The following is a 19,493-nucleotide window of genomic DNA, read 5'->3' on the forward strand; positions in this document are numbered from 1 at the left end:
TGTTTGGTTGCAGAATCTTACATAACTTCTTTCGTATTTAAAAAGCGGGAGCACCAATATCGAAATTCAAAATGGTTTTTTTTGTGCTTAGTATAGTTTTCCATAAAATTGTATAGAAAATTATATGGATAAAAATTGGTGGCATTGAGATGCCTAATAGAGAAGATAAATAATTAGACAGATTACATAACGAATACACGGCGCTCAACATAGCAACACGTTATCAATTTGTCTGATAAATTATCAGCAAATTTTGTTTTTATAGAAACCCCCCTATGGATAATTCGTTTCAAAAGGTTTAAGTTGATGACTAATACAAATCAATGATTATTTTTAACCTCAAATGTTTCGACAACAGCTTTTAAATTAATTTCTAACTAATTTCGCAGCCAGGAATTAATGTGTAATCGCCAACAATTAAATTAATTAAATTCTTTTTGAAAGATTTATGATCCTATTTCAGTTTTGTCAAATAAAATAGAAAATAAGCCAAACGGAGGCATTACTTATTTTTCACATTATTATTAAAGCTTACATTAAAAGTTCGTATCCGTTTCCTTCGAGCTTGATGCATGGGGCACTTAAAAAATTGTTCTTGCTTATATAAAAATCATTATAATATAGACTTGGTTCAGACTGCGAAAACGAATAAAAAATGAATAATAAATTTAGTTTATTTTTTTGTCCTATTTTATTACAAATTTAATATACAAAGTGCCGCATTTTTTAAACACTTCGACTGCTTCAATTAACGGACCCTGTAGCTTCAGTAATAAAGAAGTTAGCTATAGTGCAGACTTGAGTTTATTCACAATGTAGAGAATTTGAATAAGCCAAACGGTCATTTTGTTTTATTGCTATTGGCCAGAACTGTCAGAATCATTCGGCCAAAACACACCTCAGTTTTGAATCGAAAATCTGAGACGGTAACACACAGAGCCAACGTTACGCATAAACATTGCTAAAAAATGTTATTGTTTGAAAGATGTAATTACATACGGCACGGTTGGGAAACGCCTGGCCTTGAATTTATCATAAACATTTATATAATCGTCATAATTTCCGCCAGACATGCAGCGAAACATTTAAAACAGCAGATTGGGAAGTTAATCATAAACATTCAAAGTTTTGGGCTTGATTTTTATGTTATTAATATATATCTAAATAAACACGGAATGGTGTGTGTGCGTTAAAAAATAGACTGGAATTTCAAAGTGTGATCAACTCTGTGAATTGAGTAGATTCCGGCAAATTATATCGAGGAAGGTTTGTTGCCAATTAACGCATAAAAGTGCTTCACGACTTAGATTATTAAATGCTGAAATGGATTTTGGAGACTATATATTCCATGTCATCAAGCTCTCCTAATGGGGCTCAATAAATTTGATGGATTTGTTTATATCTTTACATCTAGGTTTTGCTTTTTTATATCAAGAGCAATGTCGTAAATTTAAAACCCGCTATGGCAATCAAAAATACATATTTACTTATATACTTTATGATTATACGGAAAAGTATAGCAGTAATCCCCAGTGGCGTAGCATAGAGGGGCGACGCTGTCACCCTAAGAATCATGTTATTATCAAATTACTGATTTTGTATATAGATATGGGATTAAATGGTGAAAATTAAAGATATACAAAAACGTTACATCAACTGGGAAACAGCATTGTTTATTTCTTATTTAGGTTGCGAACCATTCTGTATTAATAAATATATTCTTCATCTGCCAGCAGCGTATTTGTAGGATTTGAATCAGAATATGTTACTATATCTTAATCGCCCCTCTTCCTCAGCCCAATGTTGTCAACATTTGATGCCTCAATAAGATACCAGATGAAAGAAATTTTCTTTTTTGATTTTGAAAAATTCCCATTGCTATGTGGTTATGCATTTAAAACTTTAAACATATACTATCGAAGCAACCAAAAATATTTTAAAATTGAAAATAAAATAAAACAAAATTGCATGGCACTGCAAAAGAAAAAATTGTGAACTTAGAAGTCCACATCTGCAAATCCGAATATATATAGATAGATAGATAGTAGAAACCACTGCGTTTTAGTAAACATTATTTAATTTAGACAATTTTTATTATACATTTTATGCAAATTCCAACTAGATGATATTCGTCAGTTCAGGATTTTGGACATTCAGATATTTGATTTCATTTTAACGGTGTTTTAGGGTAAGAGTTGGACATTTGACTTGTATCTCTATCTAACGTCGTTGATCGAAGAACAGGAAACAATCGCTTATAACAAAAATTTAATTAATCATATCATATTGCCAGAAAGAAAAAAGGCCAAACCAGTGTTGATTTGAGTTTGGGAAAAGACAGGAAACGAGTTTCAAGGTGATTTCCAGAGACGTTGGATCTTTCATGAATATTCCGAAGAAAACATTCGACGCTTTCGGGAGTAAGCAGCGTATGCAACTCCGCTAGAAAAGAGGGTAGACAAAGCCGAGGAAATTACAGAAAATGTCGTGCACCTAATGCCGTGTCCATGAGCAATTTTATGACTATATGTTAGATTTTGTGAAAAGATTATAGTGTTGCACAAAAAATAGTCGGCAACGAGTCAACACGAAAATTATCGCCTTATTTTTAGAGAATATCACGGACCAAATTTCAACAAGATGCTAGATTTTTTTAAAGCATGATAATATCGTTGTTTTTACAAAACCAGTTCATAGATGGGAAATTTTTGTGACCAAATTTTCTGTCTATACCTTTAAATAACTAACCAACCAATCGGATATTTCAGATGCAACACGAACGACTAAGGACATGATAACCAATGACAATGTTTCACAGCTTTCAAATCTGAAAAAAACACAATCCGAAAATCTTTGTATCATTAAAAGATAAATGCAGAAAACACATTGTATAGAAAGTATCGAAATAAGTAAGATGGCGTCTCGCAAATAATATATGTTCCAAGTTAAACTCGAAACGGATAATCTGAAATTATAATTTAAATTTTAATCATTTCCAACGTGCTGCAGAGGTTTTTTAAATTGAATAATTTGTATTATACATTGTATTATACAATTGATGATGAATTTTTTTCAAAAGTTTGGAATTTCTATGGGGTAAACAAGTAGTTTTGTCCAATTTCAATATATTTTTAACCCTTTTGGACGCTAAACCTAATCATGAGAACTGCTTTCAATTAATTTGACATATATTCTAAAAATCATACCTGCGTGCCTACCTACAGGCTCGATCAAAATTAGCTGGTTAAATTAAACATTAATTTAGAAACAAACAAAAACAAAATTAACGCTTGGGTATAATTCAATCATTCATCTTTCGAAATCCCAGGAAATTTTTTGAATAAAGAAAGTTTAATTAATATTCTTTAAAAATGAAAATTTTTACAGGTCCAAAATATGTTGAGCTTATGGGTTAAGGTCAACAAGAGTTAAAATTAGTTTAAAAGGAGTAAAATTAATCTCCGCTAAATGTACTAATTTTTGAATATGTCAAAAATTGCGTTTTTGAGTTTTTTTACTTTTGTATATTACTTATGTTATTTTCCAATTTAATATGCCTGTTAGTAAGAGAAGCAGAATTCGAACCAACTGACAAAAAAAGCAACTGACGGCTTGAAAGTTTATCTAGAATTTTCCTATTGCAAATCAAAACAAATGACTTCTTTTATTATCACGTCGGTGGATTGAAAAGAGTGACCATGAAAATAGAAGGAAGGACTGTGCCAGGCAATAATATCGCGGTCGCAGTCATTTTTTTGGGAAGTATTTTATATTTGTATACATGGTTTTTAAAATGTAAATGTATTTTTAAAAAAAATTTCCAAATTAGGAAAATCGGAAAATAATGGATATGGAAACAAAAATCAATAATTACATAAAAGCAAAAGAGGAAAAATAAAATTTATTTATTTTATGTTTTGAAGACTTTTGTATTGGCAAATAATACTTATTGGTTATTACTTCAAATATTTGAACATGTGAATCTGCACAGAAGATTAAGATGTTTATCATAATAATATAAAAAACAAAAATATATGTATAAAATTTACATTTAATTATTACTAAATTGCTTTGGAAGAGTGCAAATCCGAGTGTGAACTGCAAATACCTAACCACATTTTTGTAAATTGAAAAACGCAACGATAAAAATATACGAATAATCACACAACTAAAAGAAGAACTTCAACCTTCGGGACAAGGTAAATGAGAAATGGTGAATTAAAATTTAAGATCGAATTCAACAAAACGGAAACAAAGGCAATTCAAATAGCCGCGTTTATTTTGGTAACCAGATAATGCGCGGATATGATACATATGATTATTTATACACAAATTATCGAGAAGTCCAGTCAAGCGTTGTTCAACAAAAATTTAAACTTTTGTTATTGAGTAAGGTTAGGAACAGCTGTAGAAAGTTTACAACTAAGGTTATTTTAAAGTTACTGGCCGGATTATTTCTGTAAACAACTTGGCGCGTTAGTAAGATCACGTGACCAGTTAGCAAATGGATTAATTATTGGCAGTTTCAACCCACCCTACTGATTTGACTGATCTTCCTGGATCTGGGTTGTCTAATTTCAGTCAGGTCTCCGCTGGACATTGTTTGTAGCACGCTGGGCAGATCCTTTTTTCTGTTTAATTAACTTGCCCGCACTCAAAAAATTCAAATGAAACTACATGGAACTCCAACAATACTCGCTTGGGAGTCTCAACAATCTAGGCAGCACGCCCATTTGTCCGTTGATGAATAACATAGAGAAGACACGTGCCAACTCCGTACGCTAGTAGATTGATACTAATTCACACCGAGCGAAACCAACCACATACAAGTTTTGTAAATATAATTCCACTTTATAGACAACCATGACGTCACGCTGTCGGTTAAAATATGGATCGATCGCCTCCATGTAGTCGTGGCCATAAAAGTCTTATATGCTGGGAAGGGTATTTAACATTATTCACAATGGTGGGAAAATATTTACTTACCCAGCATGGTATTCAATATTATTCGTAATGGTGGGAAAATGTTTACTTACCCAGCATAAGAAAACTTTCATTTTATATTTTCAAGTATTATGTTTTATTTTATAACTGTGCGTATACTAAATACCTTAAGATATGATAGATGGAAAATGCAATAAACTTGCATAGATACTGTTCAAGAATATTAAAGTTCAACTATTTTTGATCATGTAAATTTTGTGATTGTAGGTTCATCCCAGTCGGGAATACCCAATAACTAAATTAATAGTTACATCATTGATTTGAGTAAATTAACTTATTTTTTTATCACAAAATACATGTGCCATATTTGCATCACTAAAGAGAATATTCTAACCATCGTATCGAAAAAGAATACACAAATAAAATGGATAATTAAAAACGAAAACACCAGAATCAAGCGAATCCTCATAAAGAAACAACTCCAAACAAATTGTTCTTTTCTTTAAATATGATTTACCTTATATTAATATTAAAACGTAAACGCCGATATGGGCTTTGGCTCTATCGATAATTTCCCCCTCTCCTTATAATACGAACAGTGTATGGCTCCAAACTAACCTTTACTTGAAGACTTACTTGATTGTCACTGACTAAATTGCCGGAATTCCTTCTGGAGTCATATTTCTCCGGATCATCGTCTCCATTCTCGTCCCTACTTTCACCCTGTCCCATCACTGGGACACACTCGCGACAACCCTCGCGCAACGTTCTTCAACACCGCGGACATATGATTTTGACATGCCCTTTGGAGCAACTGTACATTGCCCTTTCACGCACTCTGCTGCCAGATTGTGCGCTGAATAACGTGTATCATAACTAAACAGTGCTATATGTTACGAAAACATCTAAAATCTATGACATGAATCAATTGATCCTTCTTTCGCTTATGGGCTGTACTAATGTAGTGTAGGTAAATTATTCAATAATGTTAAATGTGGATACCAATATTCCATGTTCAAAATTTGGCACCAATGTCTGGTGGCATTTTGTTTGTAGATATTCCGTTTTACAAATAACGAAAATAACATCATCTTCATCATCATCAACATCTTGTTGCATTTTATTTTATTTCTTCAAATTCAAAAACTTTTGACTGACTATAATCAGAGTAGTTTGCTTTTATAATACTCTCACCAGCGCATTCACCATTTAGGTGACAACTTAATATTCAGCGTTGTTAATTTCTCCGACCAAAAATTAAACTGTTCTGTCACAAGTAGACAATTTTAGAAAAAATTATACAATAAATTTTTCTACGGTTTTATATTATATATTACAAAAGATCCAGAGTTGGAAAATTGTACATTAAGTTTATAGAAACACTTTTTCCTTTTCACTCTGATTTATTAATACTCATTAATAAACAAAAGTATGTAGAGTCCAGAAAGCTTGTTTTTTTCCATAAAAAATAGGCGAATGTATAAGAAGTATGGATAATATATACTAGATAATAAATTTAGCCTTTATCACTTTTGGAACATGTCTAATTGTAAGGGAAACTCTGACACCTCTTGCTAATTCCTTATTATTCATGGAATTTGAAGTGTTGTTTTTCCAATTAACACAGGAATTTATATTATCTGTTTTTCTCTCCCTAATGCAATGTAAATGTTTTGTATACATATCATTCTTGACAACTATAAGGCTACGGGGTTCAACTAGGACTTCACATATTTTGTTCCTGTTGTCATTGTTTTCTAAAAATTCTAGCACAGTATGAGATCCGCAACTAACTGTGCTTATGATAGGATAAAAGAGTGGACCATCTGTGTGTGGCATTATGCCTTGCCCGGGCAAATACTCATTGACAAGCACATGATTTGGCTTTTTCTCATCGAAAGCACTTAATCCATGTACTTTATTGATGACAAACTGTAGCCAAGATGGAATTTCTTCAGGGAACATGCCTTTCTCATGAGGCGCACCGCCATATTGTTGGAGTCTTCTGTTAGACAAACAAGTCCACTTTGGTTTTGGAGCTCCATAAACTTTCTTTAAAATTGCGTCTTCTTCTGCAGGCGTCAGAAATTCCGGAATGTAATAGACTGTCTCAGGTATGCCCGTAATTTGATATTCGGAAAATTCCATATGTTAAACAAAGTCTGTGCAAGCTAATTCTAGTTTTCCATGCTTTATTGTTCAGATAAGATCTGACATACTTTCCTCTTCTAACCTTACAAATTTGTTTACATTTGTCTATAAAAAAATGAAATGAAAAATTTCATGACATTGGTCGACTCATTATTACTATTACAGTATTCTGTGGTTGAATCATTCTTCTTTCAACCATTATTCTTGCAAGTGGTCAAGTTTATCAAGGTAGCAATCGAGGATATTTCTTCTTGAGTTGCTAAGCAATAATAAATTGTACGAAATATACCAAAAAAAAAAACAAGATTTCAAAACTAGAAAAAAAAATGCTGCGTTCGCCAGCCGACCGACCGTAAAAGTGTGTGACGTACTACATCCCTCTTAATCCAGAGATTTACTATTGGTTACGTTGTTCTTTAATAGCAATTTTTCTTTCACAAATGTATAAAACCAAAATTAACAGTATCAAATTCGTATATATAAATAACTCCTTGAATTTTTTCGAAGGGACACCAGGCGGTGGTAGCGCTAAACTGGTACAAATGCATCCAAAAGCTAATGTGGGAGAAAAAGTATAGAAGCAAACAGATTCACAAATTTCTTCAGTTACACGTTAATTAAAAATTCGCCCCGCTTGTGCCAGATCAAATTCGAGACTAAAGTGGCGTTAATCATACTTGTTGCATAATACACCAAACTGTTAGGGACTTTAATATGGGCTTGTCCTTCATTAAGCTGGTATCCATGTGTGTTTGCTATTTTACAACATACACCATATGATGGTGATGCTAATTTGGTTTTTGAAATACACATCCAAAACGTAATAATAGTTGTGAATGAAAACTCAGTAGGTATTTAACTGTTAATATAAAATCTATATCTACTATAATACATAGTATTACGTATACCTTCTGTGGATAGCACGCAAAGGGTATTTCCCAGTAATGATGAGAAATAAAATATGGCTTGCTTAACGCTAGATATTTACATTTATGATATTTTTATTATATGCGATAATTATGTGATAATGACGAAGCGGATCGCATCAAGCCTTTAGGTAATATTAAAATGCAATTGGCCAAATGGAAGTTAGATGTTGTACAGAAATAAATGTTTCTTAATTATAATTTGAGAATAATTATTCGCCAGCAACTTGATAGATCATAGAATTCTTGATAGCATGTTTTTCAATCCAACCTGGTGGTTGTAACGAACGTATTGAACTTCAGAATGGCATTTTATGGTAAGATGCATTTTTTTTATGTTTCGCTGCAAGAGGGCAATAAAAATAATGGAATAGCCAACTGGAATAGGATCACTACAACAATACATTTTATAAATTTATAAATATATTACTTATAGAAGTGTTATTTTCACAGTAGAAATTTTTCTAAGCTTCCATTTTTTTTGTCATTTCTACAATCTTTCAAGTGAAAAGTCTCACGCCCCTTAATTATTACTTGAAGATACATCTGAAGCAGGGTAAATTTAGAGATTGTTTAAGATATTTTCGCATTCTTGGGCATCTATTTTCTTAAGTTACAAAATAGATTTAACGCCAAGTGGTTAGGCCACGTGTTCCACGTGTATTTCTGTGTTTCACCGAGCGCTACCGATTGGTGTCAGTTATGCGGGGCAGACGAGACGAGGGACATGCGTCGAAGTTGAAGAAAGTATTATTTTTGTGCTCGGTTTCTCTTGTAATTGAAAAGTAAAATAAACAAGTGGGAACAATATACAGTCCATTTGGTCAGTGAGGAGGCCATAAGCTCGATAGAACTGCAAAATAAACCCAACATAATTTTGGACCGTTCCAGTAGGATTTGTCGAAATGCCTGTTATACTTAGACACCGCCGCGCCGCCGCAAGGAATTCCCGTGAGTCATATCCTCTAAAGTGGTTTTTGAAATTTTCGGGGTTTTCGCCGACAGAGTCGGAACGTGTTCTCGACAAATAAATAAATGAACAAAAAATAAAATAACAAATAAAGCTATTTGCGTTAATAAAATTGCCTGCTTGAACTCAAATATTGTCGTGTCTATAAAAACTTTTTTAAATAAGCAATAAAAGCATTTTTAATAGTCATAGGTACTTTGCTTAATAAAATCCTATGCAGTGTTTTTGTAATGGTGTTTACTAACCCGGAAAACATATGTGAAAACAAGTAACCATAAAACATATTTAATAATTATTTTTGAGATAATTTTTATTATGAGTTCATTTATAAAGAAAAGCCACTTTATTTGCAGAATATCTGTTTAATTTGGATAAAAATATCACCAAAGTTGATATTTTGCAAAATCAACAAAGAATAAAAAAAAATCGAGACTTGTCTTGATGAGAATGACCAACTGCATCTTGAGCTTTTAAAACTTCTACCAAATGAGGTGAACGCCCATGAGATAGGGGAAGCTGACTTTCAGAAAAAATATTACTCAATTTTAACAAATGCACAAAGCTTGGTTACTGATTTTGGGCATTAAATGTTGATGCTGCGCAGAGAAGTACCCCTTCATAGTAAATAATATTCAGTTCGTTGCCAAAAATAGGTATACACAAATTTTCCGGAAAATACGAAGATTGGTCGGGACGGAGGAGACCTTTATAGCAGTAATTGTTTCCGACATAGTAACAGATGAAAGGCAAAAATTTTTACACCCGAGGTACAGTCTAGAACCATATGTTTTAGATGTAATAAATGTATTTAATAGCCAAAAAATTAGATCCTAAAACCCAAAAAGATTGCGAGCTTTTCAAGTATGAAAAAGATTTATCTTCTATTGCTGACTTTAATAAATTTCTGAATCAAAAATGTTCAATGTTAGAATGACTTAAAGTGCATAAACAGTATGATGAATCTGAGACAAAAATATACATAATTGAGACAGAGAAATATAGTAGTTACAAACCAAGAGGAGTGTCTTAAGTAAATCTTTAATGTTAAGAACATCACAAAGGAGTGCGAAAATCAAGGAGAAAAAATTATGCTTATATTGTTTTTCCAAAGCGTATATTTTTGAGTATCTTGTGAAGCCCCAAAATGTGGAAAATGCTCATAATTAATAATTGCATCTCGAAATTCGAAATAATAACATGCAGGAAATTGCAGCCAATATTGGTGTTCTTTCGCATTCCCAGCCCAAGCACGTCACGGTGGGCTTGTTTTCACAAGCTGCACAAACAGAGCCAGGAAGCCAGGAAAGCGAAGTAAGTACAGAAAAAATAAAATAGGAATAAAAACAAAGAAAACGAATCATGTCGTAAACGGATTAGGTAAAAATAGCATTAATCTTGACAGAAATTTGGCAGTAATAAAAGCGGGTCAGATTAGTTTAGGAGAAAATATGCCGTTTCTTCAAAAGTCCAAGTTAAAATGCGTTGCTGCAGGCGAGTTATTCTGTTCAACTGAGGATGTAATTCGGTAAGCTGTTTATCTATAAACATAAATATTGAGAACCAAATAGCAAAATTTTGGGAACTTGAAAAAGTTTCGACAAAAAATATTTTTCGTATGCAGAAAAATTTTGTGAAATTAATTTTGAGACTGCCACAAAACGCGAGAGTGGTGAACAATTCAGAATCCCGTGAAATTGGTTTAAGGTCTTAGAAAATAAATTACAAAAAAATCATCATTTACGACAGGACTACATAGAAATTTATGAAGGAGTAAAAAACTTTAGGTCACATGTCCAAAATCGAACAAACTAAAGAAAGCTTAACTACTAAATGCAGAGTAGTATTCGATGCATCGTCAAAAACGGACCAGGGACTAGGACCTTCGTGAAATCGAAGTCCAGTTTACAGGACCGGCTCTTCAAAAACAAATATTTTTAATTTTAATCAATTTTGCGGCAATTCAAATACGTAATGTGTGCAGACATTACAGAAATATATACAAATTTTAATAAATAAAAGTCAGCGTCATTATCAAAAAATATTTTGGAGACCGCAACCGAGCCAAACAATAAAGCTTTACGAATTAAACATGGTTACATATGGATATGCTTCGGTTCCATATTTGGCGATTCTATGTGTTATACAGTTAGCTTACGATTTTGAGCAGCAAAGGTTTTCTGAAGCTTCGAAACGAGTAACAAAAAAAATTTATTTAGATGACTTAATTACTGGTCACAATTGTCCAAAAAATTAACTGAAGTAATAATCAAATATGGGCATGAGCGACTGTGGCACGCGACAATTAATTTACTCCTTGACTGAAAAAAATGACCTATTGCAGTAAAAAATACTTGCAAATAAAGAATCAACGGTTGCTTAACGTGTTTCAAGATACAACCGATGGGTGTAGAATATTTAATGGGTGAGCTATCTTCTGAGAGCGTACAATCAAGTAATTCGTTCTCGACTGTCGGAATGAATTACGGAAGCCCATTTCTTATTCGAAATAGGTATGTAACTAGAGGTCATAAACTGATAAGGGCCTACTTGTGCCTTTTAATTTGTATTTCAATAAAAGCTTGTCATTTAGAAGCAGTGACTAAATTAACTACTGCTGCTTGTTTCAACACCCTCAAACGATTTATGAGACGAAGAGGTAAGCCGTCGAATATATTTTAGGATAATGGAAAAAAATATTGGCGCTTGCTCAGAGTTAAATTGTTTCTATAATTTCCTTGATGAAAATTCAGAAAATATTGCACGCTATCTTGCTAAGGACAGGATAATGTGGCACTTTATTCCAACCAGGTCATCGACCTTCAGAGGACTATGGGAGACAGCCATTAAAACAGTAAAATATCATTTAATGCGGGTAATTCAGGGTAATAGAAATTCATTATTATATGAGCATTTTTCGACTCCGTTGGTGGAAATCGAGAGTATTTTAAATTCTCGTCGCTTGTCTCCACTTTTCAATGATCTACTTGGTCTCAACCCTCTTACACCTGCACACTTTTTAATTGGGCGTAGTTCGTCTGCTTTGTCTCAGTCAAATTTAGAGGAAATACCAGAAAATTGACTGAACAAATATCAACGCATAGCAGCTATGGTACAACAATTCTGGACTGGTTGGAGTAAAGAGTACCTCAATGAACTTCAAGTAAGCCATAAATGGAACTAAAAGGGGGAAAATCTCAAGGTTGGAACTTTATTTCTCCTAGAAGAAGAAAACACCAACTCATGTTTGTGGAAGCTGGAACGGATTATCTAAGTTTTTCCAGGGTCTGATGGCATTGTGCATGTTGCCGAAGTACCTGTTTTAAAAGAAATGTTTTTCTTTGCCTAACTGGCCATGTAACTTAGTTTTTTAGGTGATGCTATGTAGCTTCTTGGTTCTTTATGGCGAACGCAGTCAACTAATTATAATTGAATAGGTTGATTTTTAGTGAAACCCGCGCGTTTTCAAGGCGGGCGGTATATTTAAGATATTTTCGCCTTCTTGGACATTTATTTTCTTAAGTTACTAAGTAGATTTAACGCCAAGTGGTTAGGCCATTCGTTCCACATGTATTTCTGTGTTTCACCGAGCGCTGCCGATTGATGTCAGAATGTACGGGACAGACGAGACGAGAGACATGCGTCGAAGTCTCAGAAAGTATTATTTTTGTGCTCTGTATCTCTTGTAATTCAAAAGTAAAATAAATAAGTGTGAACAATATACCGCCCATTTAGTCAGTGAGGAGGCCATAAGCACAACAGAACCGCAAAATAAACCCAACAAAGATGATATTTCTACATCGCAATGTGTCATTTAAAAAATAAGTACTCTAGCTAAGGAACAATTCCCCGTGTTATAAAGAGCGAGAATATTGTTTTCTAATATAAATTAGCTTTTCTGATATGCCCTTTTTTCATTTTTGAATTTTTGCGTTTTGGTTGCTCTCAAAAATTTTGCTTTCAAATTTCATAAATGCCAATTTAGAATGTGATGTGATGATGCTTGTCAGTTTTTTTGGGTATATCACTGGGATACACCCCACACCTGACACCAGTCGTTACCGTCAACCGGCGCGTTGTATTTTTTTTAAGGAAAAGTTCTGCCAAAAATGCAACCATGAGATACCAATAAATTTTTGAGTCATATTCGAAATTCGTTGAAAAATATTAATATTTTGCAGAGGTAAAGTAATCAACCTTAATCTTTACCTCTTATGTTAACAAACTTAACTCTTATCAAATTTACTAAATGTCATTTTTTGATTTTGCATATATAGGGTACTCAAATTGGCAACGCAATTTATGGCATAATAATCACTCCAAATACTCTTTGCGATATTAGCAATTTTTTCCAAATTTAAGCCTGTACGTTTTATTTAATTCTAAAAGGTAAAAATTTGCTTAATTTTAAATCCTGTAGCTCTATAAATTCTATCTGATATACTGACTGTATATTCCAAGGAAAATGCAATTGACATTGAAAATAACCAAAAGTACTCTTAAATTTCCTCTATTTGAATTTTAAGTTAAATGTTATAATGATTAACTTATCCATTTCGAAAGATTTGGTTAGTATCTTTCTTATAAATATCAAGTTCTATTAGCTCTTAGTTGTGAAGTTGAACCATGTGTTTCTTATGTTTCGTTTTAAAAATAACATTGAAAGTTATATCATTCCAGAGCAATATTTGAAAATAATAGCTGATTTCTCGATCCTGTTTGTGACTGAAAGCAAGCGGAGAAAACTTGTTACCATAATGCTTATTCTGGGCGTTATTAATCTACTGGTACAAACTGCTTACTTTCTTTACACGTTCAATGGAAAAATTTTGATGAAATACGGCCCGGGATACTTTTTAAGTCTTCACGTAAGTTTTGCGTTTTGACTACAGTCTCTGATTTTATTTCCACGCTAATTTATAACCGACAAATTTCAATTTTTAATGTGCAGGTGACAACCAATATGTTTCTGGCTCTATGGTGTCGTGAAGATGTCGAGGAATTGTTGAAACTTCAGATGCATCTATTTGTTCCCATAAATCGCGAATCTGGAACGGTACAAAAGAAAGTACTGAAACAGACAAAGATACATGAAACCGTCTTTACAATGACGATAGTAATTTTAACTACAATCGGATTAAGCTTTACAATACAAAATTATTATAAAATGACCGACACCTTCATTCCGCTTAAATTGTTGGACGAATATGTAAAGGTAGAATTTTGCCCATAAGTTTGAAAAAGTTTCGAGATGTCGATATCAACATTTTTTAGTGGCCTTACGTCAGAAGCATTTTAATTGGCGTCGAATGTGTTTGGGAACCACTGACTTGTCTGACTTCGTTACTGATATACATCAACCATTATTTTGTTATTGGAATACGATTTCAAATTTATATGTTCCAGAATGAGATACGTCGTCTCCAAAAATGCAGGCAAATCGAAAATATAAAAGATTTAATCATATTAGTTCGACGACATATTCAACTGAAAAGGTAAAAACGTAAAATTTATGTTTTCAGCCACAATTAAGTAGCTACAGAAGACACAGAACACGTGCGGAACATCAAAACTGACAAACGGTAAAATACGTGTGTTTGACAGTGTTTGACAAAGTTGATGTTCTAAAGTAATATTTTACACACTCATGGTCAGTGCATAAGTGCTTATATATTGAAGAATATTAGCGGCGTATATTTTGAAATATTCTGAGAACCAACAGTTAATATCTAGCAGATGCTAATTTAATATGATACTTTAATATTATTCTTTGTATATTTTCATTAGCATTACACATAAAAAGTCAAATGCAAGCACAAAATTCGAAATAGTTAGGTGGTTAGCTCAATACGACAAACTATATTTCAGATTTTCTAGAAATCTCCAGCAGTTTTCCGTTAAATTCACGCTTCTGTTCGGCATCACGGGTATTGCCGTAAACTTTTCCTATATTATACCAATTTTTAATGTAAGATCATCTGTTTTGTCCGTAAGAAGGAACTGTTTTAATTACTTATAGGGTGAAAGCGTACATTGGATAATACTTTTACAGTTAGCCATGGCAGTCTTTCTTATCTCCACCTGTGCCTGTGTAAATGGTCAACTATTTGAAGACAACGTAAGTATAGTTATCAATATGTAGGAGGAGTCAGCCACTAGAATTATTTTATTTTCCAATATTATTTTTTACCATCACAAAGAATTTGTACCAAGCGGCATATTAAGAAATCCAATTGAACTAATTGAATAATTAATAGAAGCAACATAAAATAGTAGAATTAGTTTAACTAAGAAAAAATGATTCAATTGGAATTATAAACGTACGAAAATTTATAAAAAATTTCCATTGCATTGTAAATTCCCCAAAATGTCAAAAAATGAATAATGTTCTCATAATGATAATGATATTAAATAAACAAAGCAGGTTCAGAGCAGAAATTGTAACATAAACTTAAACCGACGGGAGAAGGCCCCGCGCTTGTAGAATGTGTGCCATCTACGATTCTCGTGCGAGATTGGGTTACCTCGAGGTGCGTGACGCTTGGTGCGATATCTAGAAGGCCCGCGCGGAACTACCCTACCGCATCGGTTCGAGGTAGTCAGGATTTCTGTTCTGAAACCAGGGTTGCTTGTCTACTATGTGAGGTATATCAAATTATTAAATTTGTAAATAAATTTAATGACAATACCAATGACCTAACTCTAATTTAATGTAAAAACGTAAAATTTACTTGAAATAAGCTTCCGAAATCTGAAAAGCTTATCAATATCCTCCAAACTACCGAAATAAATTTAATTTTTAGATGGAGAGGATATACTTGATTAGCTGCGAATTACTCTGGTATGAATGGAAAATCGAGGCTCAAAAAACATATCTAATTTTTCAGCAAAACTGTATCAAAACATTCAAATTGCATTTGACGCAAGAAATTTGTCTAAACAATCTGCTTTTTATTCAGGTATGTGTGTGTGGTTTTTAAGTTTGGCTGTTATTAAGGCCTTTTTTAGATTTATAGGGCAGCGTTTGCCGTTGCAAATATGCTATACACCTTAAATAGGACCAGCAAATAAGTCTTGATGGGTCACCCGAAATGAAACAAATTAGCTGAATATATGAATTCGATGTATTTTACACACAATCGTGTTTATGTAACATGTGGCATAACATCAAAATACATTTATATAAACATATTACTATTTCAGTATATGTATAATAAGAACACATGACATTGAGATTTTCAAAAATATCAGTTAAAATATCTCCTTATTATCGTGTTCTAAAATCCTACAAATCAACATTTCTATATCACATTATTCTTTCACATTGTCAGCACCATATTATTTCTTTGTATTTCTCTGAGCAACCTCTCCTATAGCGATTTTTAATAATCGGTGGAATAAAAAAATGTTTACTCATACGGTTAAAACGCGATATTGGATAACGAATGTGAAATTGGCAATAGACGGTACGAAGCTAACATGTTACTATTGAAAAAAATCGACCACACCAATATACTCTATCAAGAGGCTGTATTTGTTTTCGGTATTGCAATATATTTTTTCCTATTCCTATTTAGTCCACACGTGAAAAAATTTTGTTTGAGAATTTTAAACCAAATCTGTACAAAAAAGTATCGGTGGTCTGCCAAAAAATAAGTAAACATTAAATATTTCATATTGTGAAGTTACAAATGCTGTTTATTTTATGCATATGTATATGTAAACTATATAATTTTCAATCAAAAACTTAACACCACTGACCTTGCGTTAATAACATGAATGCTGGAGATGTAGTCTTTGTGTATCTCTCACGGATGCTTAACCGGTTATATTATTGGTTTGCGGTTGTACTTATTTTTTGGTAACCTTTACGCAATGTCTCATTTATACAATTACGTATCGATTTTAAATAATTCTGTAATACAAATAAAAATAATTTGGAAATATTCGCCAACACCACAATATTATGATTAGACATTAAGAAACAACATCAAATTCACGCCTATTTATAATTTTTTAAAAAGTCTATGCCCCTCCTTTTAGTTTTCATACAAATGCTTATACATGTTTTTATCGCCTGGGGAAACAGTTTGCCAAAATTTCTCTAAATTCTAATTCTTCATTTTCATAACTTCAATATTTCCAAAGCGCCGCGGAAATTGTCGCAAACTATTTGCTTGCCTGCCAAAATTCCATTTTTCGATACAATATTTACATTGTAGATAAAAATATACTTAAGAGCTATTCACATTGAGTAGGAACATTTATTTTTTTTAAGTCAATATGTTTTATTTACACATTAATATAGCAAAAACATCGAGTATATATAATTTTTGTGTGTGGAAGGAATTGCGCTTGCTTTGGGATATTTTTATGTATTGCTAAATGGCGAAATACATTTTTACTGTTGAACCGACACGTAAAAAAAGAAGCTAACCCTAAACACACACCATTCACCACTAAACAAAGTCCCATGCGGTTTTGGATAGACCACTAATAATAAAATAAAAAATACGGTAAACTTAATTATTATAAATTAATTTTTTTTTGGAGAATGGTTCAGCTGTTTCAAAATAGATAATTAAAATAAATTCGAAATCGTAAACTAGGCCTGTTCAAAAAAGAGAAACAGACACAGCATCAAATCTGTTCAGCCAAGCTGTTTATTACCGTTGCAAAAATTCATTCGCTAAAATGTATTTCCACCGTAATAACTAAATTATGAAAGGCACCGTGTACAGAAAATGAAAATTTCTGCATTAATTGAATTCCATCCCAAAGCATATCTGTTATAAAAATTTACATATTTAAGTATATTACGGTTTTTTTAAAATGATGTATAATTGTATTAAAAATAATAAATGTTTAACATCATATAAAAAAGATGTACTGAGGTACGGCTGTATTATTCTGATTGTATTTGAGCAACCAAGAATTGTGTTATGTCGCATTGCACGAGTTTCTATGGACAATAAGTTGTACATTATAAAAAAATATAAAATATACGTATTTATCAGGCAGGATTTCGATGTTAAACATTTAATTCAATTATTTTATAAATTACATAATTTCTATTTCTAAAATTCGCACGAAAATTAAATTCTCTTTAGGAATGAATCAACCCGCTCATTATTTGCCGCTAATAAGAATTTAATTTTAATATAGTTTTCCAATTTGGACAATGCCTACACATTTAGGTAAATATTTTTCAAAATTGAGGTACATCGATTTGGCACAGGACATAATAATGAATATTTATAATAAATAGCTATGAATAATAATTATATCTGCATTCGATGTATATTAAAATGTCTATTTTCAACGACCCCCAATTTTCTTAAAACACGGCCATATTGTTACGGCAAATTTCATTGACTAGAGGAACTTTGTCAATGCCACTTTGTATTGCTTAAGTTTGGTAACTCACTAACTAGTGTTATATTTTAAAAGAAACTAAAAAGTTACATATGGTATATCACAAAAACCTAAAGTTTATTCACAGCCAAATAAACATTAAATCGATGCGTCTTAGGCTGGTAGTTGTTATTAGGACGGTACAGAGATTATTATTTGAACCATGTTGTTCTTGCGATTTGAAGAAGTTGTTTTTAGTCCTTTTATTTTTACGCATTGCGTTAAGTACTGTGAAAAACGCGATAAATTAACCTAAATTCAAATTTACGCTACAATTATCAAATAAAAAATACAATCATTTCACCCTATCGATAAACAAAACAAAATACTTAAAAGCGAAGTTCTGTATATGCCGTTGCATAATTAAAGTTATGAAATATGAAATATCTAGTTACGTAAGATTTTGTTTGTAAAAGAATTTTAAATATACTAACCAAGACAAGTGTTTTTTCAATTTTAGGAAATTATTTCCCTAATAGGTAACTTTCGGTACCACCCAGAGTATAAAGTCATAGAATGTCGTATTTATAGTCGTTCTTTAATCCAAGGAATCCTCGAGCCTCCCATCCATTTGTCTATTTTACAACTGACCCAGGTAGTTTTTCTTCCAGAAAGGTTAAAATTATGTTTGGTAATGTTGGAAAGTTCCGTTGAAAGCTGCGGGGGGAAAAGGAAATACAATTTTTACGACAAATATTAAAGAACTACATGTTTGATATTTTCTATTTAAAACAACCTCGACAAATCACACGACAAACCTCTGTTCTGGACTTTGGCGGGAATTATCGGTAACGGAAACGGAAACGAATTGCGTGGGATTTGTACAGGGACCACGTTATGTGAGTTAGCGGGGCGCATTAATGTGCGTAGTTAAGTGTTTGGAGAGGTAGTCTGCGCGTGCGAAACATTTGCCGCACATATCGCAGTGGTAGGGTCGTTCTCCCGTGTGGATGCGCAAGTGACGCGTGAGATCGCTCTTGCCGCCAAACGCGCGGCCGCAGAAAAGGCATACGAACGGCCTCTCACCTGTGTGTTTCCGCACGTGTAGTTTTAGATTTTCCTTTGAACGTACGCACCTGTAAAATAAATGG

The 19,493-nt window shown here is 32.7% G+C and overlaps 3 protein-coding genes across 8 annotated transcripts in view; all 3 read right to left on the reverse strand.

Annotated features, from left to right (window-relative positions):
• Positions 1-5,748, reverse strand: part of LOC132700586 (monocarboxylate transporter 3) — a 29,707-nt gene extending 23,959 nt beyond the window's left edge. Inside the window, exon 1 of one of the 2 annotated variants that reach the window (XM_060667998.1) lies at positions 5,581-5,748. In XM_060667998.1, the coding sequence (XP_060523981.1) occupies positions 5,581-5,676 (96 nt within the window). In that variant the 5' untranslated portion in view covers positions 5,677-5,748. Of the gene's footprint in view, positions 1-4,534; positions 4,831-5,580 lie in introns of those variants that run through there. The other variant, XM_060667999.1, reaches the window with a different exon arrangement.
• A 515-nt stretch (positions 5,749-6,263) lies between these two features.
• On the reverse strand, positions 6,264-7,241 carry LOC132700995 (alpha-ketoglutarate-dependent dioxygenase alkB homolog 6). Its single transcript, XM_060668600.1, has one exon. The coding sequence runs from the start codon at positions 7,090-7,092 to the stop codon at positions 6,448-6,450; it is 645 nt and encodes a 214-aa protein (XP_060524583.1). The 5' UTR covers positions 7,093-7,241; the 3' UTR covers positions 6,264-6,447.
• Positions 7,242-13,890: 6,649 nt separating this feature from the next.
• LOC132700589 (zinc finger protein 629-like) overlaps positions 13,891-19,493 on the reverse strand; it is a 31,355-nt gene continuing 25,752 nt past the window's right edge. For 2 of the 5 annotated variants that reach the window (XM_060668003.1, XM_060668002.1), the window contains exon 7: positions 16,137-19,478. In XM_060668003.1, coding sequence (XP_060523986.1) covers positions 19,247-19,478 — 232 coding nt within the window. In that variant the 3' untranslated portion in view covers positions 16,137-19,246. Of the gene's footprint in view, positions 14,037-16,134; positions 19,479-19,493 lie in introns of those variants that run through there. The other 3 variants (XM_060668004.1, XM_060668006.1, XM_060668005.1) reach the window with 3 other exon arrangements.

Source organism: Cylas formicarius, unplaced genomic scaffold (assembly GCF_029955315.1).
Source record: "Cylas formicarius isolate icCylForm1 unplaced genomic scaffold, icCylForm1.1 PGA_scaffold_4__25_contigs__length_36172078, whole genome shotgun sequence".
NCBI lineage: Eukaryota > Metazoa > Arthropoda > Insecta > Coleoptera > Brentidae > Cylas > Cylas formicarius.

Coding starts and splice junctions, on each gene's coding strand:
- LOC132700995 (XM_060668600.1), bottom strand. CDS start 7,092: ATGGAATTTTCCGAATATCAAATTACGGGCATACCTGAGACAGTCTAT.